A 25340-nucleotide genomic window follows, 5' to 3' on the forward strand; every position below is an offset into this window, starting at 1 on the left:
CGGTTTAGCGTGAACACAGGTGAGAATGCATCCTTTTGTTGTGGGAATCGTCTGTGTGCTGCTGGCGCTGAGCTTTCCAGGCATCGACTCCAGAGTGGTAAAGAAATTCACTTATTGCAGCGAGTTGTTTTTTAAAGAAAAGCCTCCAGTGATTCCTGGCATTCTGGAGAAATCAGAGCCACAGACTGATGGTTTCAGAGTAATCTGTCAAAAATATAAGAACAAGATCAGGTTCGCGACACTCTACAACAAGCAAGATTCCAGTTTTCTCTGCGTACAAATACACCAGGACCAATCATTTCAAGAGACCAAAAATTCCACAAACTCGCATGATTGAGTTGCAGGTTTGTTTACATTTTTTGTCCTTTTGAAAAACATGTTTTGTGTGTCCTTTTTTGCAAACCCCGTCGTCTTATTCTATTGGTTGATGTATTGGTCTGTTAACTCTTTCTCTAGCTTGAACCTTCATCTTCTGACATGAAAAAGCCATTTGGCAATCAGGCTAGAAATCAAGACTACTGGATAAATGACAAATGTTCTCACGGGACCTTATTTCCTATGAATCACGCAGCTGATAGAGAAACTGCCAGCTCTACACTTACACTGACCAACAGTGTGCCAGAGAAAAGTGGCTTCAGAAAAGGACTGTGGAATCGTGTGGAAAATGAAACTAAGGTCAATATGGACAATAACTGTTGTGATAATAATAACAGAACTGTTGCCTATGTGGTGACAGGGGTCATACCTGGTAAAGAATCGCTGAATGAGAGAGTGAACATTCCATCAGTCGTGTGGACGGCGTTTTGCTGCTATAACCGTGCAACAACATCATGGGTCTCTAAAATTTACACAAACAAATATTACAATGGGGAGACCAACATCGCGCTCAGGAGCTTGGAGGATTTACAGACAATCCTGTGTGATGAATGGGGTTACAAAGTTGAGCTGTTTAACAACAACAACTGTAAGTAAATAAAAGACAGCCATAAGTAAATAAAAACTTATGTAGTAAATAAAAGTAAATAAAGTAGTAAGTAAATAAAAGACAGCCATCTTCATTCAGAGCAGTGCAGATAAGATCTGACGCTTGAGAATTCAGGATTGTTTACTGTTTAGGGGGTAAGATGTTAACTTTTCTTGAAAAGCTGCATTTAAAGCAAATGTTTATGCCAAGAAAGAAATTGTCACGAGGAATGCGGACAGAACCCAAGCGCAGGCAGACAAAGGGTTAACAAAAAACTCTTTATTAAAAGAGACAAACAAAAAACCCACAATGGGGGAGAACACTACAAACCAAACAAGAATCAAAACTAAAAACTTCCTCGAGGGGAATAACAAAACAAGGTCCAAGGAAATTATAATAATAAATAATAGTCCAAACACGAAGGGAACAGGGTAATCCAAAACACGAAGGGGAACAGGGTAATCCAAAACACGAAGGGAAACAGGGTAATCCAAAACACGAAGGGGAACAGGGTAATCCAAAACACGAAGGGGAACAGGGTAATCCAAAACACGAAGGGGAACAGGGTAATCCAAAACACGAAGGGGAACAAGGTAATCCAAAACATGAAGGGAAACAAGGGTAATCAAACAGTAAATCCACGGTTGACTCACAGGCAGGAAAACACGCAGGATACGGGAGACAGGAAGGAATGAACCGACAAGGTGCGAGGGAAACAGAGACACTAAGAAGGGAAACGTTAACGAGGGGAGATTGCACAGGGACAGTGAAGGACAGGTGACAAGACTTAAAACTAATGGGAAAACAAGCGGGAAAATGACGGGACAGGTGAACGGGATAACACTAATGGGAGCTGACGGAGATACAAGGGGGCGGGGCTAGAAGATGCAACACCGGAGAGAGAGCATGGCATTACAAAATCAAAACAATGCCATGCCCTTCTCTCCACATAAAACACATGGGTCTGACATGATCCTGCCACAAGACCTGAAAACCAATACAAGGAGAGGCAGGATCATGACAGAACCCCCGCCTTAAAGAACGCCCCCAAGCATTCTCCAAGGGGACACACTAACAGGACAAGACCGACAGACATGAGGACAGACACCATAAACACAAAACAGAACAAACTAGGAGCAGGGCTGACAGGACGACAAAGGGGTTGGGGTTGGACAAGAGGATAAACATTAATGGGAGGGGGGAGGGGGAAAGAGTAGGGGAAACTTGGGGACACTGAACTTGGGCGGGACAGGAAGTGGCGATTTAGGAGAGTTATGGGGTTGCTTCCTAGAGCGGGGTGGAGGGGCAGGACGGGAAGAGCTAGGTGGGGTAGGGGAACCTTTCTTGGGGAGGGGAGACATGGGACGGGCAGGACAGAAAGGGCTAAACGAGGTAGGGGCAGACTGTGACAATAACAGCGGGACAGGGTTGGGTACTGGCTGGAAGGCCGGCTGGACAGGGCTGGATGCCGGCAGGACAGGGCTGGACACCGGCTGGAATGCCGGCTGCTGGGCCGGGCTGGACGCTGGCAGGATCACCGGCTGGACTGAACTCGATACTGGCAGTGCCCCCCCCCGGCTAGCTCCGTGCTGGAGGAGTCGGATGGGGAGTCCCACGACTCCCTTCTCCCACGCCTGCCACGGAGGCTGGTGGGGGGGTCGAAGCTGGCAGAACTAGCGACGGGTGGTGCTGAGGTCCCCAGGGTGACCATGCCCAGGGAACACCCCTCCGGGATCGCAGACAAGGAGGGTGGGGACTTGACTGGAGGAGAGGGCCTGGAATCGTCCCGGTTGACCAGGTAGCTCACCATCTCGCGAAAGCCCAGAGGTTTCAGCAACCGGGTCTCACTGGCAGTGAGGGGTTCAACGAGGCCGCTGTTAAATATGAGTTTTAGCTCTCTCTCGTTGAACTCCTTCCCCACCGCCTCGGTCTGAAAGTCCCGAGCATACTCCAGGACACTAGAGTCCCTCTGGTGAATCCCGAACAGGAGGTGGACTTGCTGCGATTGTGATGTCACCCGTAGGTTTGTGAAGAGTGTCGGTACATGATCCGGGATACCTGCACGATCCATTTTGCGCATTTGCGTAATTACGTAGTAGAAAACGTCACGGTTTCCCTACACCAGTGGTTCTCAAACTTTTTCGTTGTAAGGCCCCCTTTGTGTAGAGTGCATCGCTTTGCGGCCCCCCAAATAAAGACTTATAATCTTAAATTTAAAAATTTTATTTAAACAAAAACATATTCGGTTATACAATGCTGAAACATCAATTCTTTTGTCTGGTGGTCTTATTTTTCTGATGTTTGATTGCATAAAATCTATGATCAATTTCTATATTTCATAAAATGCCACAAAATCTGTGACCCCCTGGATCCACTGCGAGCAAACCGAGCTAACCTGTAGACTAACAGCAAGGACTCATTTTACTCCTAATTCTGTCATCATTTACGCACCCGCATTTACACATTGCTTGCTGGAACGTATTGCATTAGTTATATGTTTTTCTTTTCAGCTGTTTTTTCTTTCATTTGTTTACATTTTTGTTTTCCACAAAGTTAAGTTGGATATGGATTTGAGGTGACACTACGGTCAGACGGTTTCATCGCGTGCCAGACCCCCAGTTAACTTAAGTGAACAGCCTCTTGGAAATTGTATTGGATGCTCCGAGCCTCCGACTTGCCGTAGAGCTCGCAAACCCAGAAGAGGAGGGGCTATGTATATTAGCTAATAAGTTTGCATTTTGAGTGACGTGTGACGTTAACTTAACGTCGATCGGCGTGAGGCGTTATTTAAACGCGTGGCGGCGTATGACGTTAATTTAGCGCCAGGCGGCGCTTATTTAACGCCTGGCGGCGTTAAGAAATCGGCGTTTTAATATTAATACGGCGATTAAAAGCACGCGAATTGTGAACCTGTTGGCTTTCGATAACTATGACCCCTTTTATTTTTTTAATTCGTTAACTCACCTCTTCACTTTATTCCCTTGTTTTCTCCACAACAATTTATTGTGGGACAAAGTTGCCAGCATAAAGGTATTCTGCTGAAGAATCTGAATTTTCTCTTCAATCATATTCATTATTCATGATGTGATGTGCAGTGTTTTGAAAACAATTGTATGCACTCAAATCTTTCAAGAAAGGAGAACTAAGTGCTACACCTCTAACCTTTTTCTAATACTCAATTTTTTCCACAAATTGCATAACCGTTTAATGGAGCATCCATCTAATCAGGCTAATGTAAGCTTCTTACATGCAGGTCTATACGGTCTTTTATGAGAGAGGCAAAAATGTTTTTGTTGGACAAAATAAATCCTGACAACTGTGTGTCTGGTCAATGATAGATTATGATATAATGCAAATTATCAAATCATTTATGCTTCCAAATCATCCTGACAGAGACGGATTATACATTTTATTCCCACTGTCTGACAATATTGAAAATGAACACTAGGGTGCGCTAGAGGAAAATGGAAAACATTTCCAATTCAAAGTTTAAGTCATGTTGAATCAAAGTATCATATTGAATCTCACAATATTGCATTGATATCTAAATGATCATAATTGAATAACGTTTACAAGTGTGTGAAACATTAGCAGTTGACCACCAAAATGGCTATCACAAGGCAAAAGTAGACTAGCAAGAAAAACAATAATTATCTTTGTTATATTTCTATTTTAGGAATCTTTACATCATGCGAATCTGCTAGGGTTTTCATGCAATGATAAACAGTCTTTACTGTGTAAGATTACAATTGATCACAGTTATGAAAAACAGAAAAGTGCAAAATGATTCTTCTGAGACCCAAACATTGAAGTATATTGTGTTTTATAAAATATGCATGGTCTGTATTCAATTTACACTTTAATCCTGTGATATTATTCAGTCAGTTTCTTAATAAAACTGTAGGTTTCGTGAGGTCACAGGTCTTGGCCGTGCACGTGGGTAGGTGGAGTTGCATGCCTGTATGCTAAAGTATTTAAAAGGTTAAAGAGGGGAGTTTCATGGTTTATTTCTGCTTTGTGACTTAGTTCAGAGTGAAATCACAGGGTAAAGATGATGTTAATCATGAGTGGCTCTGTGCTGCTTCTGCTGGCATTTCCAGCCGTCATCTCTGAAGTTGTAGACTTCAGTAAGTGTAGTGAGTTTTTCTTTGAAGGAAAGTCTCCAGTGATTCCTGGCATTCTGGAGAATTCAACCCCCCAGAATGATCGATACAAAACGATCTGTCAAAAATTTAATGACAGCTACAGATTTACGACACTCTTTGACACGACAAAGAAGATTCCAATTTTCTCAGCTTACAAATTCACCGCGGCTGCAAAAACCCCAAGACTACGAGACGGATGGATGATTGAGCCTCAGGTGATCTTGATACTATTTTGTTTATTTCTTTCTCTCCCATATGATTTCGATTATTGGGTTCAACTGTATAGTGATTATATTTATGTCCATATTTATTATACTGTATGAGTGTGTGTGTTTCTATGGAACACAGAATTAGTTGTGATTTGATTCCTCACTGTATAGAAAAATGCGGTATGAAGATAAAAAAAAATAGTTCCACAGAAACAATGAGGGGTTACAGGTTTGGATTGATATGAAAAATGTATTAAATTAATTAACTATACCTTTTATCAGTCTCCTTTGCAATAAGTGGTCAGATTTCGGGGGTTTCTGATCATCAGTGCTCAAGCAATAGCTCTCTAAATATAAATGTATAATCATACACTTATCCTCATGGGTTTACACGTTGTTTCTTGAACAAAAAATGTATAGAAAAGGAGTGTAAATAAACCTTGACAAATGCAATCTACAGTCTTTAATATAGTCTAGCCTACTTAGTCTAGTAATAATCGTTAATCTTTCTTTTGAATGTTTGTAGCTGGAACTCCTCAAGGATGAGATGGGCGTGCCATATGAAAATCAAGCCATAGATGAAGACTACTACTATAATAAATGTAATGTGGGTCGCGGTCATTTGTTTCCCAGCTGTCATTCACCTGATAAGGTCTTCGCTCAATCTACATTCACATTGACCAACACTGTGCCACAAAAGGAAAGCTTCAATAGCGGCAGCTGGAATCGCATGGAAATAGAGACTAAAGATTTGATGGGTAAATACTGCGTCGATGAAATGGATCAAAATAAAGTTTTGGCCCATGTGTTGACAGGAGCTGTACCTGGCAACAATAAACTAAATGAGAGAGTGAACATTCCATCATTCATGTGGATGACATTCTGCTGCTATAACAACTCCAGTCAGTCGTGGATCTCTCAAGCTTACTGGGCTCCAAATGAAGATGAAAACAAAGCAGACAACATCACAATTGCTGTAAGAAGCCTGCAAGAATTACAGGAATTTCTGAGTACAAAATGGGTGAAAATCACACAACTATTTGAAAACAACTGTGCGAAAAACAGAAACATGTACAATCCAATGAAAGCCAGAAGCAAAATCAGAGAAATAATCAAGCTGCGTGCACAATGCCGGCGACTAGCACTGACAGAGCGTCGCAATCTCGCTCATAGATGCTTGGCTGCTTCCGGCGACACAAGCGGCTATGTCCCAATTCAAAGGCAGAGTCCTCGCCTTCGAAGTCTGCGTCCACCGAAGGATTAGAGATTTCTGTCAAAAATGGTTTAATTTAGCTTTTTCCAGCCTCAACTTACAATTATCCTGCTTTTAACGCAACATTAAACGTTTAGCATTTACAAACGCTTCTTAGCACACACATAGCAGCTAAAAGTATGCTTACAGTATCATCCACAAAAAGCATGTAATGTAATGAATTGTGTGTAAACTGTCTTTTTTTGCAATAAAGTTGACATATTGGTATATCAGACTCATCTCTCTTATTGGTAAGAAAATGTGGCATAATATTTCTTAAAATGTTCTAGAAAACCACCAGAGATAACATCCTTAGCTAAGTATATTTTATAAAATCCAAAGCCAAAAATTCACTTTTTTTTCTTCAGAAAAAACAGTCAATAAAGTATCTGGAGTAGCTCTATATACTGTACATATTATATTATATTCATATATATTTAATATTAATTTCCTAACGCAAAAGGGTCTGCAACTGGACTGCAGGTAGAAGCGTTTTTTCAGTCTGCTGGTTCTAGAATTAATACTCCGGAACCGTCTGTTCTGACTGTGTGCTGAGTGACTGTCCGAAGTGATTTTGAAAACCTTACTCAAACTCCACATATCAAACATATCTTGTAGCGTTGGGGGTTTGTTGGAGATTAGGAATTTAGCTGCTCAAGCTCACCAGGATGCTTTTAATTGTGCATTGGACTCCAAGTCACTCTTTGCTGAGTCTGAGATTGTTAAATAATGCGGTAAGATGTGTGCTATATAGTATGTACTTGATGGTGGTGCTGTTTCGTCAGCAGGTGAAACCAAATTCATTTTTAACTCACAGTACAAATATACACTGTAAAAATATCCATAAAAATAGGGCACAGTATGCATATTATGTATACAATTTTTCCATATTTATTTGTTTCACTGTGTGTGTGTGTGTGTGTGTGTGTGTGTGCGTGCGTGCGTGCGTGCGTGCGTGTGGCTAAACTACTTAAGTGCGTAGAGGAGGAACATCAGTCCTAAAAGAGACTGTAAGCCTTGCGAGACATTTGTGTTTCTCCTATAGTCATTTTAGTTAGTGACTTTGTTTGTCACACGTGAGAATGCGTCTGTTAGTCGCGAGTGTCGTCTGTGTGCTGCTGGCGCTGAGCTTTCCAGGTATCGTCTCCAAACTTGAAGACAACATCACTGCATGTGGTGATTTCTTTTTTGAAGATAAGTCTCCAGTTATTCCTGGCATTCTGGAGGATTCAGTCACACAGGATAATCGTTACAAAATAATCTGTCAGAAATATAAGAACAAGATCAGGTTTGCGACAATTTACGACACAACAAACAGGATTCCTGTCTTCTCTGCTTACAAATATACTGGGACAAACAACTTCACAAGACCAGAAATTCCACGAATTTGGAGGACTGAGTCACAGGTTTGATTTGTTTGTATTTTAGAGAAAAGTCCCTTACAAAAATAAACCAGGGTTTTACTACAAAAAACATAGTTATATCATGGTTTTGAAAATGGTAATCAATATGCCGAAACTCTTCTACTATTAAAAAACCTTTAGAAGGGTTGTTTTCCATTGTGTCTTGTTTTGTAAACTTTGTCTTCTTATTATCTTGGCTGTCTTCTTTCTTATAGCTCGAACCTTCAGATGCTGAAATGCAAGTGCCGTTTTCCAAGCAGGCTAGAAATCAAGACTACTGGATAAAAGATACATGTAACTGTACCCACGGTACCTTATTTCCTATAAATCACACAGCTGATACAGAAACTGCTAATTCTACATTCACACTGACCAACAGTGTGCCGGAGAGAAGCGGCTTCAGGGAAGAAATTTGGAATGTTGTGGAAAAAACAACCAAGGAAGTCATGGACAGGTACTGTCGTGATAACAACAACAACATTGTTGCATACGTGCTGACAGGAGCCGTACCGAGTAAGGCTAGTAAGCTGAACAATAGAGTAAACATTCCATCAAATGTGTGGACAGCCTTTTGCTGCTATAACAGAACAGAAACATCATGGGTCTCTAAAACCTTTAAGGCAGAAAACAAGGCTAAAAACGTGACCATCACACTCAAGAGCCTAGAGATCTTACAAAGTTTCCTGACCAAAGAACTAGGGGTAAATGTTGAGCTGTTCAAAAACAACTGTGATGTTGTTGCATCTCAGTTCAGATGCAGGAACCTCCGAAACCAATGGCTGCGTTCCATGAGCAAATGCATCAGAGCGGCACGACGAAGGCCATCCCTGGTCTTAGAATGCCACAAAATGCATCCTTCCCCCAGAATGCAATGTAGAAGACTAATTGATCATGATAGCCAACTCCGTTTGGGATTTTTTTCAGATTAAACATTAAGCAAGCATTCTGCAGCATACATGCATGGTTCCTTACATATGATTGCAATATTAAAATATTACTGCTGCATTGCTGTATATGCTGCATTTTACTTTTGCATGGCTGGTTATTTTGATATCGTGTCTATCTGTCATATATTCTGAGTAAACCCTTGCAAATCTATTAGTCTTCTTCATCATAGCAATGCCAATAACATAGATGCCTGAGAATTCAGAATAATATATAAAAAACCACTTTTTGATCATGACAATCATGTAGCTTTTCAAGAAAATCTGTATTAAAAGCAAATGTGTATCATCAAATGCAAAGAAAAAAGAAAAACTGTCATCTTTAATAAAGCTTGCAAATGCAAATAATGGCATATCATAATCATCTTACTGACGAGTGTGTTTTGTTATCAATGGAAGATAAATTATGAATCAAGCAACTGAATAAAAGTACAGATTTAACTTTGCTTGAACATAAAAAAAAATACTTGATTTTTAATGTACTTACAAGCATTAAAAGTAAAAAGTACTGACTAAAAAGCATGTTTATTTGTTTCGTAATTTTGTATACTGAATTTAGGCAGATATTTTGTACATTTTGTACCATCAAAACTAGTAATATGCTATGCTAAGGACTTCATTTGGACAACATTAAAGGCGATTTTCTCAAGGTTTAGATTTTTTGCAGTTTTGCACCCTCAGATTCCAGATTTTCAAATAGCTGTATCTCGGTCAAATATTGTCCTATCTTAACAAATATCCTAACAAACAAATATATCAATTGAAAGCTTATTTATTCAGCTTCCAGATGATGTAAAAATCTCAAATTCGAAACATTGATCCTTAAGACTGGTTTTGCTGTCCAGGGTCACATTTAAACAATTTCTGTTATTTTAAGTTTTTTAAGTAATTGCTAAGTTTTATTTACATAAATAATATACCATAGAAAAATGCAATTAGAATTTAACATGACTCTGCAAACCCATTTATACAATACACTACTAAAGTAATTTATTTTAATTTGCAACACATTCTGGATGTATATAATTGTTTTTTAACAATGAAAAGTAAAAGACAATGAGGCATGTACAACAACATTTATAGTGCAAATGTTGCCATGTCTCTATTGCCTTGGGAATTCTTGATCCGAAAACGCTAAAGACCGCTGATCTCTATAGGGCACTGACAGGATTATAAGGTTGGTTGCTATAGGGCATTGATAGCATGATCTAGGTGTCTTCCCACGAATCCCACCCAAATCACTGGTATTCTGATTTTTGGATATGCCCAGGAACTTGCACAAGTCTAATTCTTCTGAGAAGTTTTAGCAGATGCCGAAACTGAATATATCAATGCACAGGTGCAGGACGAGCTGTTAATGTCTGGCGAGCCTATATGACAAATTATTATAGTGAATAGTTATACCAAACACGATACGCATGCCATTTAACATTCTTATTTACCGTTTTATTCCTCCTATATCCGTTTCAGACATTTAATAGTTAACTATAATAATTAACAATTAACATTTGTGCAGTTTTAATAGATTGGTGGCAGTGTCTCCGACTTTCGCTGGTCAGGAATTCTCATTTCTTATCATCTAAAACAATTATATACTGTAGAATAAGTTATCTCTCCCTTTCTTCCTCATTTATTGATTCACCACGCCAACTAACATTTGTGAAGTTGGCTAGTTAATATGCCAACAATCCCAGAGTTACGTTAATGATTACAAATGTGTTGATTTTATTAAAGAATACGCAGTGGTTTTAAAAGTGGGGGTGAGTTATCAGCAGAAAGTATGTACACCAGCGACAGGGAAACACGATTGCGACCCCGGGACAATCGCGACGGAGGGGGACGCGAAGCGGCAGTAATTTCAGGGGCAGGTTTACGAAAACACTGAAATAGTGTAGTTTAAACGCTTGCCTTTCATGATCTCATTTTGTTTCATATCTCCCGGGTGCACCGATGGCCCAAATGTCGGTGCTGCCCAGGTGCAGGACGAGCTGGTTTAATGTCTGGCGAGCCTCACTGAAAAAAATATGATGTGCCTTAGACGATTTTATGACAAGAAATGATTAAAATATCCTTAATATAATGATATTCCTGTTTTTAACAAAAAAATAGTTCAAATAACGTAAAAATCTTGGTAATTAAATCTACTAATTTTGGCTGTTTAGATTTTAATTATTTTGTTTGAGTGATTTTAATTGAACAAATTATTAAGTAAATCCAACTCAATTTTATTATGTTAAACCCATTTAAATTGGTCAAATTAAGTTTAATTATTTATTTTGTGTTGAGACAACATAAATAATTTTAGTAGATATATCTTTGGCATTTGATCTGTAGTTCCCAGTATGCTTTGTATCTGACTGCATTAGGGGTGATTCACATTTCGCGTCTAAAACCGCGCGGAAAACGCGAGCCGCACTGAGTTCTCCTTTTTTTCCAAAGCACATGGGCCCGGTTGCATAAAGCACCTTAAGTGTAATTTTCCCTTAAGTGTGTCCTTAAATATACCTTAAGTTTTACTTAAGTTATTCTCCTATTGTCTATGGTAAAGGAAAATCACCCCTTAAGTGTCATACTTAAGGGAAAAACTTAAGGTGCTTTATGCAACCGGGGCCTGGACTTTACGCTCTCCTGGCGTCTGTCGTCGCTAAGCAACCATGGGCCACGATAGCCGTTGAGACCACAAGGTATAAACAAAGGATATATGGATTATATGCACTGAAAATACCTTGCAATAACTCTGCTTCTAGATTTAGTTATGCTGTGATCATTTGTGTCTCCATCTTCATTGAGCTTGTCTTTATTGGCTGGTTGGTTCTTGTCACATGACCTGCGGTGCGCGGAAAAGACCCGAAATGTGAATTGGGCCTTAGGAGATTCATTTTCAAGATTAATTGTCATTTTAAGTGTTTTTCAGTAAAAAGAAAGACTTGTTCGTGTTTTTTGTTGATTTATCTTTGAGATTAATGAGAGCTTTGGCATTATTTTGAAGTTTGGGTTTTTAAGTTGTTACTGTTGTTCAGAAGAGCGGTGCTTGTGCCTAGGCTGAGGGAGGTACAATATTAGTCATGAAGTGTGTTTTTTCACTTATTGAGCAGCAAGTGTGCTAATGACAGTACAGAGACCACCAGTCTCTTCTTACTTGACCATCAATGTTGTAAAAAAATAGTATATTTCAATATGAAAGTAAGTGATCTGTGAAGTTTGAGTTAGACACACCAAATTGTTCAGCATAATTTTTTTGTTTACTTTACGTAAATTTTACTTGATATTTTAACAAATATTTTAATAAGTAGAATAATAAATAATAAATAAATAATAAATAGTATTTAATAAGTATAATTTACTTTATTCTGGTTATTAAATTAAACTTGAATTATAGCAGCAAATTTTACTTAATAAGATCCTTGTTACAATTTGCAAAAAAATTTTAAGTCAATTCTACTAGTTATTTTTTCCAAAGTATGAAAAATTGTTATAGTGAATAGTTATACCAAACACACAGCTACATTTGATACGCATGCCATTTAACATTCTTATTTACCGTTTTATTCCTCCTCCTAATATCTGTTTCAGACATTTTCCATTTCCCTCTTTAACCAATTTTTTTAAACAAACAGTTGAAATGGGTTTAAGGATGGTTAACTTCTCTAAAACATTTTTAGATTTCTTACGAATCACAAACTTCTTATCTGTAAAAGAGAAGTGCAATTTAAGAATATTAAAATGCAACATCATCACATTCTGTAGTTTAACAACAGCATCATTTCATCTGCAAACAGTATTCTTATTTTTCCATGAGCATTGAATAAATCAAATTGACTTATTACCATTGAAAATATTGAATGTTACACCTGTCAAAACAATGGAGTGAAACAGTGAGTGGGTGGAGAGACTAAAATTGATTGCTAAAATGTTTTTATTGGGAAATGTGACAATATTTTAACTTTGTATGTTTAACTGTATGTAAATGTAATTTACAATAAAAAAAATTGTATTGTAAATTTTTAAGTTTTGGCCCTATTTGTGATGAAAAATAAAGTTGGGAGAAAATAAAGTTGGGCAGTCATCTTATCCCATGGGCCAATATCCCATCTAGAAGATGTATTATCAGGTCATTTGTTTTTACATTCAGATACTACTGGGTATGGCACATAGAAGGCCATGGAACAGAGAAATGGTCCTGTATGCTGATTCAGGATAGTCATCTTAGGAGAACTCACGAGTGGAACATTTAAATATTTTAAAGTAATAATCTACTGTACAAACAACAAACACACAACATACATAATTGAATGCTTCCATCATGAGCAGAAAAACAAATTTACATATAAATTTACTAGTCATTTTAAAAGTGTCTTTCCTTGTTATTTTTATCATTTTTAAATAAGAATAATGTTCATTTTGAAACTGGGAGGTTCGTATTTTTCATACAGTTTCATTGAAATTGTTGATTGTTTTCTGTCACGGTTCCCTTCTGCTTCTCCCCGTGTTTTCCCCACGGACTTCACTTCCCACTATCCGTCACGCTCCCGCACCTGTGTCTCATCTGTAATCACCACACCTGCCCGTCATCTGCCTCATCATGGACTTGTATACACTTATATTCACATTCTGTTCTCCCATTCGACGTCTTGTCTTAAACGTAATGCCTTATGTTATGTTTCTTCGTCTGTGTTACGCAATCGCTACACATTAAAAGTGGTTTGCCTGTGGATCTACTCTCGTCTGCACTCCTTGGTAACATACCGTTACAGAAGACAAGACCTTCACAGATGGATAGTATCCACTTCTCTCCAGAGACCATTCTGCTGCACATGAGACAGGAGGGTCGGCCTCTCGAGAGCTACGTGGAGGAGTTCGTCAGTCTGTGCTATCGGGTGAGTTGGAGCGATCCTGTGCTGAACCGCGTGTTTTTGACCGGTCTGTACTACGATCTGCTCGTCTGCATTATGCTTCCCGACGCGGAAGAGTATCCGTTGGAGGACTTCGTAAATCAAGTCCTCCAAGCGGTTGGCTCTGAATTCTGCGTCGGGGAGGCTGATGGTGACTTGAGCGATGGTCGTCCAGTACCGCTCTTTAGCGGGTGGCTCGCTCCGACTCACCCCAAGACCACGACGCACTCCTCCACCACCCAGCAATCCACCAAGCCCCGTTGCCGTAGGAAACGGCACGGTGGCAATATGGAAGGCCAAAAGGGTCCAAATGCCCCCGACCTTATAGACTTCTCTGCTCCCGAGCTGCACGACTCCTCTCTGTTTGCGAGCTCCCAGGACTCTACGCCCCTGGGTTCTGCCTAGTGGACCAGCTATTACTGGACTTTGCTCCAGAGTTCCCCGAGCCGGTCCCGCCCGGCCCTCCAGACGGCGTCGAGCCGGTCCAATCCCATATTCCGGAGGTCTCCGAGCCGGCCTACACAGTGGTGGCCGTCATGGCTTTGGCGCTGCCTTGAGCCTGGGCTGCCACCACATCCCTGGACTTACCCCAAGTAAATTTTGGGGAGGCAGGGCCGAGACGAAGTGGCCGAATTATGTTATGTTTCTTCGTCTGTTACAGAATCGCTAGACATTAAAAGTGTTTTGTCTGTGGATCTAGTCTCGTCTGCATTCCTTGGTAACATACCGTTACTTTTCACTGGATTTCCATGACAGTTTGCTGAGGGATGCAAAGTGATCCTCTACATGTGAAACTCGTGCTACAATTTGCCAGTAAATGAACAGTGTTCTTAAGGAGATCTCTTTCCCATCTCACCCTATATGTTGTGTATGCTGGGACATGGAGATGTTCAAATATAACCGTATAGAGAGCTCTATTATGAAAATCTGCATAAGACCCCCAATATTCTCTCCAATGCAAGCAACAGTAAATTGATGTTCTATATTGTCATCACAAACTTGCTGGTGTGCACATAAACTCTAAATAACAAAAAAAATTGTTTTCCAATGTGTTCAGACATCTTTCTGACATGTGTAAGAGACAGTATTAAATTGTTAGAAACAGGACAACAGGTTGCAGATTATATCATGTTGTTTTTAGTCTACAGAATGTGATGATTCTGCATTTATATTCTTGAAATGTACTTCTCTAAATGATTTATTTCTTAAGAAACACGAACTCTTCGTTTGTAAAAGAGAAGTTAACCGTCCTAAATTAAACCAGTTTCAGTTGTTTCTAAAACACTGGTAAAACAGGGAAATTGAAAATGTCAGAAATGGCTTTTGGAAGAAGGTATAAAATAGTAAATAAATGAATGTAAATTAATGTTACATACATGGATAAAGTAGGGCCACATAATTTTAAGTTTACCTAAATTTGTTTAAATGTTTTAAGTTCTGTACTATATGTAAGGAATAATTGACGACGGGCCGTTCAATTATCGAAAGTTAATGCACACCCCGAGGTGGTAATGCGGCCACGACGCGAAGCGGAGTGGCCGTTACACCTCGGGTGTGCATTAACTTTCGATAATTGAACGGACCGGAGTCAATTATTCCGCTTATACCACGGTCACAACACCACAAGACGTTGTTACGATGTTTTATCTCAAGACATTTGTATGGTATTTGTCCCGGAATGCTCTTGCTGGTAGGACTAATTTCTTACGCATCTCATCTGAAGGCGTTGCTTGAGTCTGCATATGCAGTTTTCCGAGAGCGAGAGGAAGACAGACAGTGCACGTGCACACGCGTTTGCTTCACTGAGAGTGAAAAGACAAGTATCTATATTTGATTTGTTTTCGTCGTATTTAACACCCCTGTCGTATAAGAAAAGTATTAAGAGAAAAAAGTGACACGGAGGTTTCTGCGCCAGCTGCGGTTCTCTCAGCGGCATAGAAAGCTTCCTGCTGTGTGTTTTAAGTCCCGTTTACCCATTCCACAGACGAATTTAACATGTTGTTGTTATTTTTGTGCTTCGTGTTTTATCTTTAACCCGCTGATTGTGTCATGTAGTTTGCCGTTACCTTTGATACATGCTTTAGTTTTTCATCTGAACAGTCCTGTACAGTGCTCTCGCCATTGTTGTTCAAATGTTCATGCTGTCCATAAATATTAAGTTATTTATTCTCAGACAATGGAATTTGCCTGTCACTTTGTCTGTTGTTAAATACATATTCACTGGCGGACAGTAGGCTAAACTTGGCGAAGTGATATGGAACTGTAATGCGGTCAGCAGACCTGGAACACCTTCATAGGTGTGCGTTTAACTGAAAAATAATGCACACCCGTCGAACGTTCGTCAGCCAATCAGAATGAAGCATTCAACAGCCCCGTGGTATAAAATAGGAATATTTGTTTTTTTCCCAAATAATCCAATGTCTCTTCGTCACAACATCCATATTACAACATTCGTTTATCATTCGGTAGTTCTAAATCTTATTTCCTGCGTTCAAGCAATTACAAAGCAACAACTGTGAAACCACACACTAGGGCTGTAGGCTAGTCCACCGTTGTCGAGTCCAAAACAAGTCCAAGATCAGGACTAGTCGAGACCAAGTCAAGACCGAGTCTAAAGAGGTTCGAGTCCAAGTCAAGTCCAAGTCCAAAGAGGTTCGAGTCCAAATCAAGACCGAGTCCAATTGAGACAGTCAAGACAGAGACAGAAAAAAATCATGACTACAAGACCACATACTTAACTATTGATAATTTATGTGATGCAAGAGACAGCATATCTTCTATTCTAAGATATTCATTTTCATTATTGTTTGTAATGATCAAAAAGCAGATAAAATAAGGTAAAGTGTTACTTCACATTTTTTTTATTGAAGTGTAACTATTTTATTCTGCCAATAGAAACTGTAACAAATAACCCGCAAACACTCAATCAGGAGTTCTCATTTCTTATCATCTAAAACGATTATATACTGTAGAATAAGTTATCTCTCCCTTTCTTCCTCATAATGATTCACCACGCCAACTAACGTTTGTGAAGTTGGATAGTTATTATGGCAACAATCCCAGAGTTACGTTAATGATTACAAATATGTTGATTTTATTAAAGAATACGCAGTGGTTTTAAAAGTGGGGGTGAGTTATCAGCAGAAAGAATATACACCGGCGACAGAGAAACACGATTGTGACCCCGGTTTCACCAATGGTACAAATGTCAGCGCGTCGCACTTTTCTGACACAAAACAATGTTGTTACATATCCTTGCATTTTTTTAAGTTAGTATACGGAAATCCTTGAACTTTTCTACTGGGTATACGGCGAATACCTGCGTATCACGTAGACTACACCACTGGTTCATTGCCCTGCTGAAAAAATTATAGAACTCTGCACGAATCACAATAGATGCAGATCGGAATGAATAGAACACTCATTAATGCCCAAGACATTTAAACATTTGAAATAGAAAAAATTTGTACACAATGGTATTTTAATGGTAACCCCTAAAATTGATGTAATAATATTTTTTTAGCAGAGAGGGTTTATGTAGAAACCTTGTACCTGTAGACTTTATAGCTATTTTCACATGGATCACAAATGTGCATTGAACATTGCCAGCTGATAAAACCTGTGCTTTAGGGATTGTATATACAGTACATATACCATCTAAGGCTTATCTCTTAACTGGCTGAGTCGGTGCACCCGGGAGATTCCTCTGTCTGATATCGATCACAAAATAAGACAAAATTAGACCTAAACAGTTTCAACAAATGAAATTTCCTAAATCACAAGTCATAAGCTCTCCCTATTTTTCATAAACATTTACTCAGCTGCACTCAGTGACTTTGGTTAGAAGTTACTGTGACACGTCAGAGGGGACCTGGCCCGCTCGGCTGAGACTGGATTCTCCCGAGGTTTTTTCTCCAATTATCATTGGAATTTGGGTTCCTCGCCACAGGGCCGTGTTGGCTTGCTCGCCGGGAGAATGCATTTATTCGATATTATTTGCTTGAATGATCTTGCTTGTTCTATAAACACCATGCACTGTTCTGTGATTTACTTTTTTGGGGTTTTTCTTATTTTCTCCTGTAAAGCTGCTTTGGAACAATGCACATTGTGAAAAGCGCTATATAAATAAAATTGAATTGAATTGAAAGTTAGACAATGTGATTAACTAAACCAGCAAGTCCCCCCAGCTGTCATTGGCTATTGAAATCTTGCTCGCAATAAATCTTTCAGAATACTATTGATTACATATAGAGACATACTCTATATCATGTTATCCCGCCTTTAAAACTAAAGCATGATGTATTTGAATCAGGTTTACACAAGAAAGCAAACTTACTATAATACAAAAATGGCATTGTTTTAAAGCACTGGAGTCACACAACATTAAAACACAAGAAAGTTTTGATGATTTATGTGCAGGCCTACTCAAAAGACACACTAATATTGAACCTGGAGATCTGCTTTTTAAATAATAACCAATTGCTTGCTCTGTCAAGACTAAGGAAGAATTTTGTTGCAAATATATCGACTATACCTTCTTTTCGCTGCTGCTCCTTTTCCGATCCGGGAGGACGAACCGTAAATGCCAAACAGGAAATAAATAATTTATAGTATAAAAACAAATTTACAAAATATGACTGCCAAATTAAATCTGCAATTAAATGTGCATGTTAGAAATATTTTTGATATTTTAAATGATATTATATTGTGATATGCTTGCGCTACCTGTGTCATATTTCAGAGCATTGGCGCCCCCTGGTGGTTCGGGGTGCTACATGTAGTTTGCAGGGACAAAGAGAGGTATTACCAAAGCAACTAGAAGGGTTGTTGCTAGAAGGGACACAGCTACGGCCGGAAGTGGTGCAAAAAGTGGCGCATGCCCAGTGGAGGTAGCTGCACCCCCTCTAGTCAAAACCCACAAGAAGGCAAGCCTGCGACATTTAGACAAAAAAGCGTAAGGGCTAATGCCAGATGCTAGTTCTTTTAATGTTACGGGTTCTCCAATTGAAAGTAGCTTATTACAGACCCTCCCATCTCCCTATAATAAGAGTATCTCTGGTATTACATTTAACCACAGACTTTAAAGAAAACAGTTTGCCAGTTGCCCAATCATACGAACAAAACAGCCTTGTGTTTTTATTTGTTTTAAAAACATTAAAACAAAAAATAATCATTGAAACATTTGTGTTTTTAAGATAGTCTTCTATCCTTTTTGTGAACTTTCCCTTTTAAATGCATCGCTTTATTAAATCATTAACAATTTTCAGTCAGGTTAATTTGTTTGTCATGTTAACATAATTTGCAATGAAAATAAGATTTCAAATGTAGATTAAAATGTAAAGTAGAATTATTTAGAGAGTAGTGGGTTTAGACTTTCGGACAACACCGTTTTAAATTTGACATTATACACATTCAGCTGCTTCTCTGTCAGATATTATTGTGAATGAAAATAATTCATCTGGAAAGGACTGTGCTTGTCTTTTGTTTATTTTTGTCCTGTCCCTACACTACAGGCATGTAAAAAGCTTCCAAATGAAATAAACCCACCCGATTTATCCATTAATATGCAACTCGGCACCTTTTTATGATGATGATTGTTATTTAAGTCTTTATAGTTTTATACATTTTGTTCTAAATTAATTTGAATTTCATTTGTACTCGAAAAAACATATGCCCCCCTCCCTATGTTTAACTCTTTTGTATGGTGTATAAAACATGTCCTTTTCATTTATTTTTTAATTAAGTTAACCAATTAAACACAAGTATGGGGCCTAATAAATGCATAAATAGCCTATGCAACGCGCATGGGTTGTTCGGGAAATTAAGTTTATCTTTGCACCGTCAGTAAGTTATACGTCACAACTGTTGCAGTTCACCTATGCCTTTAATGCAGCACAGAAAGACAATACCCGAGGCCAGTACACATATTTTAGAAAGTATTTAACGGAGTACAAACCAGTAGCAAAAAACTTGAGACCATGTAGATTTGTACTCAAAAATGTAGACTCACCGCCCCAATGTGAACTACAAAAACCTGTTGCAAACCGAGAGGGAGACCAGCGTAATGACATCCTGCGGCAGTGTCACACCGCCACCTATTGGAGGGGAAGAACACAATTAAAGGGTTTGAAGCAAACGTCCTTATATTTAGTAGTATAGTAGGCTATTATAAGTTTTTCTCCGCAAAAAAAATTAGTGGGAAGACGTTGGCAACATGATGGTATTCCTAAAAAAGCTGAAAAGCAGACCATTCTCTGCAGTCATATGATTTGCACCGTTTAACACGTTTGTTTGCTCCTAAATCTTCCAAGGACAAAAAGGATCGGATTTAGCTCGGGATAGGACTGTAGTAGATTTGGAATTAGTTTTGATTTGGAAGAACTTTCCATTTGAATGTGTAAATGCTCCTTAAATAGAAGTTAAAAGAACAGCCCAATGAACATAATGTTACAGATGGCAGCCTTTCGATTTACCATATTAAAACCACATTCTTAATTTTGGCCAAATACTATTTTAACGGCTTCCTAGTAAAATCTGTATTATGATTTAAATTTTTCAAACCATACGGATACATAAATAAAACAGAAATAATAAAAACCTAGTTTAATTCACACATGTTCTGATAATCATATTAAAAATGAACACTAGGACGCGCTAGAGGAAAATGGAAAACATTTGTCATTTAGAGTATTTAAAGGTATAAGAATTAAATGATATAAAAATGTGTTAAACGTATTTAAATATATTAAATATTTTACCTCACAAAATTGCATTCATATTTTTATGCTTGTAATTTATATTTTAAGTCATGCTTTACCACCACTAACAGCAAATGTGTGAAGGCAGTGTCACAACGCCAGCCCTTGACTGACTGATCACAGCTGTTTGAGATCAATTATTACCACAGCAATACCACAATATCAATTATTACCACAATAATAGACTGATGTGAAAAAAGAATCAGTAAACAGACTGTGGGATCAAGACCACTGAAGGCAGAATGCCTGTAGCATTGGGTCAACTCACAATTCTATTTGACCAAAGTGCAAAATGGCTATAAAAAGAAAAACTAGTGAAAAAAATAAAAAGACAATAATTGTCCTTGCTGTGTACATTGACTTGCAAATACCACTACAAACATCACAATTTTTAATCTAAAAACACAAGATAGCCTAAAATGATTTTACTGTTACAAAAAACTTGTGTAATACTGTTTTTTCCCACAAATTATTTGCATTCAGTGTCTGCTTTTAAAGAGGTTTGTGTTTTATGAATTCAAGATGCTTGCACTAAAAATTCTGGAACAACAGTAAATATATATTTACAAGGTTTGAGTCACATCAGTCCAGTCATATCACTATGTTCAAAGAACAACCGTGGGCCAAATTCCACAGAATTAATGTGACAAAAAAACATGACGAGGCTTCAATGTGAGTAACACTTTAATTCTGTCACCCCAAAAATGAGTCATTAACACTAATTCTGTGGTGTCACTCAGTGAGAGTCGTGCGAGGTCACAGGTTATGGACGTGTGGGTAGGTGGAGTTAAACATGCGTGTATCTGCCGCTGAAGTGTTTAAGAATTGAAAGAGATGAATTGTTGCTGTATTTCTGCTTAATGGTTCAGATCACGGTGAAGATGATGTTAATCAGTGGCTCTGTGCTGCTTCTGCTGGCTTTTCCAGCCGTCATCTCTGAAGTTGTAGACTTCAGTGAGTGTAGCGAGTTTTTCTTTGAAGGAAAGTCTCCAGTGATTCCTGGCGTTCTGGAGAATTCACTTTCCCAGGATAATCGATACAAAACGATCTGTCAAAAATATGAGAACAGTTACAGATTTGCGACACTCTTCGACACAACAAACAAGGTTCCAGTTTTCTCAGCCTACAAATTCACTGCGGCTGCACAAATCTCAAGACTACGAGATGGATGGATGATTGAGCTTCAGGTGATCTTTTGTTATTTAATCTTTTCCTGTATGATTTAGAGAAGTGTTTTAACTGTGTCATGTCAACTCTGGTAATTTTACACTTAATTCTTAAGATACGGTCATTTTCATTTCTTTCTTTATTTATTTATGTGTGTGTTTTTGCTTATGAAACAAAAGTGAGTTGTTGCGTTTACTTGAATATAAAAAATCCTTTGTATGGGTTACAGGTTTGAATTGACATGTACTGTAGGTGAATAAACAAAAATTATGCAATTAATTTAGTCCCCACTTAGCTGTTAATCTTTCTTTTGAATTTTTGTTCTTTAGCTCGAACTCTTCAATGACGGGATGGGCGTGCCATATGCAAATCAAGCCATAGATGAAGACTACTTCTATAATAACCAGAATGTGGGTCGCGGTCATTTGTTTCCCAGCTGTCATTCACCTGATAAGGTCTTCGCTCAATCTACATTCACATTGACCAACACTGTGCCACAAAAGGAAAGCTTCAATAGCGGCAGCTGGAATCGCATGGAAATAGAGACTAAAGATTTGATGGGTAAATACTGCGTCGATGAAATGGATCAAAATAAAGTTTTGGCCCATGTGTTGACAGGAGCTGTGCCTGGCAACAATAAACTAAATGAGAGAGTGAACATTCCATCATTCATGTGGATGACATTCTGCTGCTATAACAACTCCAGTCAGTCGTGGATCTCTCAAGCTTACTGGGCTCCAAATGAAGATGAAAACAAAGCAGACAACATCACAATTGCTGAAAGAAGCCTGCAAGAATTACAGGAATTTCTGAGTACAAAATGGGTGAAAATCACACAACTATTTGACAACAGCTGCACAAAATGAAGATGCACTCAGAATACTTGAAATGACCGTTCGTTGTCGGTCTAAGCATTTTATAGCTCTATATCTATTTTGGCAAAGTTTACCCATATATACAGTAGTATCTAGTATCCATATATAATATGCTGTAAAAGTATATCAATAATAAAAAGCAAGTAATGAATGGAACTGTGTAAACTGCCTTTTCTGCAATAAAGTTTGTGCAAATCTTGGTATGTCAGACTCATCTCACTCATTGGGTATAAAAGTGTGACATAATTATACCATTATAACGTTTATATGGTATTATATATAAAAGACCAGTGATAACACCACAGGCCAAACATTCATGATATTTGTAAGTGAACAATTTTCAAACAAATAAAGTGTCAGCCACACACACATGCTTCAGTACCTTAACTTATCCTAAAACTCTTGACAAAAATGGCCAATTCCATGCAAATGTGAACCATACAAGGTTTTTACCATACTTTTCAAATAGTGTTTAAAAAGCATGATTTTCCATAGTCAGCTACTGTATGTGCCGCTTTTATAATTCACATCCACAATGAACCATATTCTTCATAAATATACAAATGAAAATTATAGTTATATATTCCTTCTTCATTTAAATTCACACAATTCCTACAAAATATTTCTTCTCTCAAACATGATGTACTTTTTGTCATATCCATATACAGTATATATACTGTATATATAAATACTTGTTTTCAAAGCAACACAAGCCGAGAACAGAATGCAGGACACAAGAATGCAAAAGTGCACTTGCGGTTTTTAAAGTCTCTACTTTCACGTAGTGCTGACCTCCAACTTTAACACTCTCCAACCACAAATACGAGTAAACACTGACCTCATAATAATATAGTATATGTTTAGATGGTGTTGCTACAGCATTGGCATGTGTGCAAAGAGTTCATTTTGCACCCTAAATGGAAAATACTGTTTTAGCGCAAGCTTGTGCTGCTAGAGAAGTGTTTAAAAAAAAGCAACACCTAAGAGTTGTTTGATAGTTGGAAGAGTTCACAAGAATGTGTGTGTGTGTGTGTGTGTGTGTGTGTGTGTGTGTGCGTGCGTGCGTGCGTGCGTGTGTGTGTGTGTGTGTGTGTGTGTGTGTCGGTGTAAAAAATGAGGTGCCTAAGTACTCAAGTGCAGGGAGGGACATCATTCCAAAAAGAGGCTCTTAGCATCTCGAGACATTTGGGTTTCTTTAGTCACATCAGTTTAGTGATTGAATTGAACACACGTGAGAATGCGTCTGTTAGTCGCGAGTGTCGTCTGTGTGCTGCTGGCGCTGAACTTTCCAGGTATCGTCTCCAAACTTGAAGACAACATCACTGAGTGTGGAGATTTCTTTTTTCAAGCGCAGTCTCCAGTTCTTCCTGGCATTCTGGAGAATTCAGTCACACAGGATAATCGTTACAAAATAATCTGTCAGAAATATAAGAACAAGATCAGGTTTGCTACACTTTATGACACAACAAACAGGATTCCTGTCTTCTCTGCCTACAAATACACCGGGACAGATGAGTCTGTGAGACCAGAAATTCCACGAATTTGGATGACTGAGTTGCAGGTTTGTCTTTATGTTTTAAGTATTAAAGAGAAACATGTTTTTTTTATTGCATAAACCTTATTGCCTATTTATGGCTGTTCATGAATCGCTTTATAATCGTTCATTTTGTCTCCAGCTTGAACAACATTCAGATGCTGAAATGCATTACCCGTTTCTCTATCAGGCTAGAAATGAAGACTACTGGATAAAAGATAAAGGTACTAAAAATGAATGTACCCACGGTACCTTGTTTTCTATGAAGCACATAGCTGATCTAGAAACTGCAGAATCTACATTTACTCTGACCAACACTGTGCCCGAGATAGTTGGGTTCAGGGAAAGAACTTTGACTCTGGCAAATGCATTTAAGGATTTTATGCACCATAACTGTCTTGATAACAATAACAAGATTGCTGCCTATGTGCTGACAGGAGCCATACCTAGTAAAGCTACATGGAATAAAAGAGTGAACATTCCATCATTCATGTGGACGGTGTTTTGCTGCTACAACAGTTCAACAAATTCAATGATCTCTCAGACTTATCGGGATGAAAACAAAAAAGATAGCAATAACACAGTGACCATCAAGGACCTAAAGAGTTTAGAGGATTTCTTACAAAAATACATGCCGAATGGAGTTAGGCCAATGCTGTTTAATAACAACTGTGAGTAAATTTGAAAAACATCTTCAAGCAGAGAAGATCAGATGCTTGGAAATGCATCCACTCCAATAGTCATCTCCTACACCGGTCCCTCTCCAGTCATCTCTCTGAAGTCGAGGCATGTGCACATCTGCTTAAGTCAGCCCTGCGTCCACGATCTCCATCACCTGCAATAGTGGTTAAAGGGACAGTTCACCCAAAAATGAAAATTATGTCATCATTTACTCACTTTAATTTCATACCTGTGTACATGACTTTCTTCTGATGAACACAGAGAAAGATATTTGTAAGAATGTGAGCAATTTCCAGTTCTGTGACATCATTGAGAGGTAAAATTGAATGGTAGTCAAAGGTGCCCCAGAACTCTTAATTCTTAGTCCTAAAGTCCTAAATTCTTCAAAATATCTAATTTTGTGTTCAACAGAACAAAAAAATATACAAGATTTTTTTCTACTGTGGTAGTGTGATGTGTTTAACAGAAACGTATACAGGTTTGAAACAACCTGAGGTGAGTAAATGATGACAGAAT

The 25340-nt window shown here is 38.5% G+C and overlaps 4 protein-coding genes across 4 annotated transcripts; all 4 read left to right on the top strand.

The window, feature by feature from the left end:
- Positions 1–4992: 4992 nt before the first annotated feature.
- Positions 4993–6788, top strand: LOC130550999 (endonuclease domain-containing 1 protein-like). The gene is made up of 2 exons (XM_057328536.1): positions 4993–5324; positions 5845–6788. The coding sequence occupies exons 1-2, from the start codon at positions 5016–5018 to the stop codon at positions 6580–6582; spliced, it is 1047 nt and encodes a 348-aa protein (XP_057184519.1). The 5' UTR covers positions 4993–5015; the 3' UTR covers positions 6583–6788.
- A 798-nt stretch (positions 6789–7586) lies between these two features.
- On the top strand, positions 7587–9345 carry LOC130550997 (endonuclease domain-containing 1 protein-like). Its single transcript, XM_057328534.1, has 2 exons — positions 7587–7976; positions 8189–9345. The coding sequence occupies exons 1-2, from the start codon at positions 7653–7655 to the stop codon at positions 8900–8902; spliced, it is 1038 nt and encodes a 345-aa protein (XP_057184517.1). The 5' UTR covers positions 7587–7652; the 3' UTR covers positions 8903–9345.
- Positions 9346–21380: 12035 nt separating this feature from the next.
- Positions 21381–22729, top strand: LOC130551001 (endonuclease domain-containing 1 protein-like). The gene is made up of 2 exons (XM_057328537.1): positions 21381–21754; positions 22064–22729. Exons 1-2 carry the CDS (start codon positions 21428–21430, stop codon positions 22598–22600), a joined length of 864 nt encoding a protein of 287 aa, XP_057184520.1. The 5' UTR covers positions 21381–21427; the 3' UTR covers positions 22601–22729.
- A 1063-nt stretch (positions 22730–23792) lies between these two features.
- On the top strand, positions 23793–25219 carry LOC130550998 (endonuclease domain-containing 1 protein-like). The gene is made up of 2 exons (XM_057328535.1): positions 23793–24170; positions 24286–25219. Exons 1-2 carry the CDS (start codon positions 23847–23849, stop codon positions 24820–24822), a joined length of 861 nt encoding a protein of 286 aa, XP_057184518.1. The 5' UTR covers positions 23793–23846; the 3' UTR covers positions 24823–25219.
- Positions 25220–25340: the final 121 nt, after the last annotated feature.

Source organism: Triplophysa rosa, unplaced genomic scaffold (genome assembly GCF_024868665.1).
Source record: "Triplophysa rosa unplaced genomic scaffold, Trosa_1v2 scaffold52_ERROPOS256272, whole genome shotgun sequence".
In the NCBI taxonomy this organism is placed as follows: Eukaryota; Metazoa; Chordata; class Actinopteri; order Cypriniformes; family Nemacheilidae; genus Triplophysa; species Triplophysa rosa.

Excerpts from the sequence above, each read along its gene's own strand:
- LOC130550999 (XM_057328536.1), top strand. The coding sequence starts at position 5,016 with ATGATGTTAATCATGAGTGGCTCTGTGCTGCTTCTGCTGGCATTTCCA. Across the intron at positions 5,325-5,844 it reads GATGGATGATTGAGCCTCAG|CTGGAACTCCTCAAGGATGA; the intron begins GTGATCTTGATA and ends GAATGTTTGTAG.
- LOC130550997 (XM_057328534.1), top strand. The coding sequence starts at position 7,653 with ATGCGTCTGTTAGTCGCGAGTGTCGTCTGTGTGCTGCTGGCGCTGAGC. Across the intron at positions 7,977-8,188 it reads TTTGGAGGACTGAGTCACAG|CTCGAACCTTCAGATGCTGA; the intron begins GTTTGATTTGTT and ends TCTTTCTTATAG.
- LOC130551001 (XM_057328537.1), top strand. The coding sequence starts at position 21,428 with ATGGTTCAGATCACGGTGAAGATGATGTTAATCAGTGGCTCTGTGCTG. Across the intron at positions 21,755-22,063 it reads GATGGATGATTGAGCTTCAG|CTCGAACTCTTCAATGACGG; the intron begins GTGATCTTTTGT and ends TTTGTTCTTTAG.
- LOC130550998 (XM_057328535.1), top strand. The coding sequence starts at position 23,847 with ATGCGTCTGTTAGTCGCGAGTGTCGTCTGTGTGCTGCTGGCGCTGAAC. Across the intron at positions 24,171-24,285 it reads TTTGGATGACTGAGTTGCAG|CTTGAACAACATTCAGATGC; the intron begins GTTTGTCTTTAT and ends TTTTGTCTCCAG.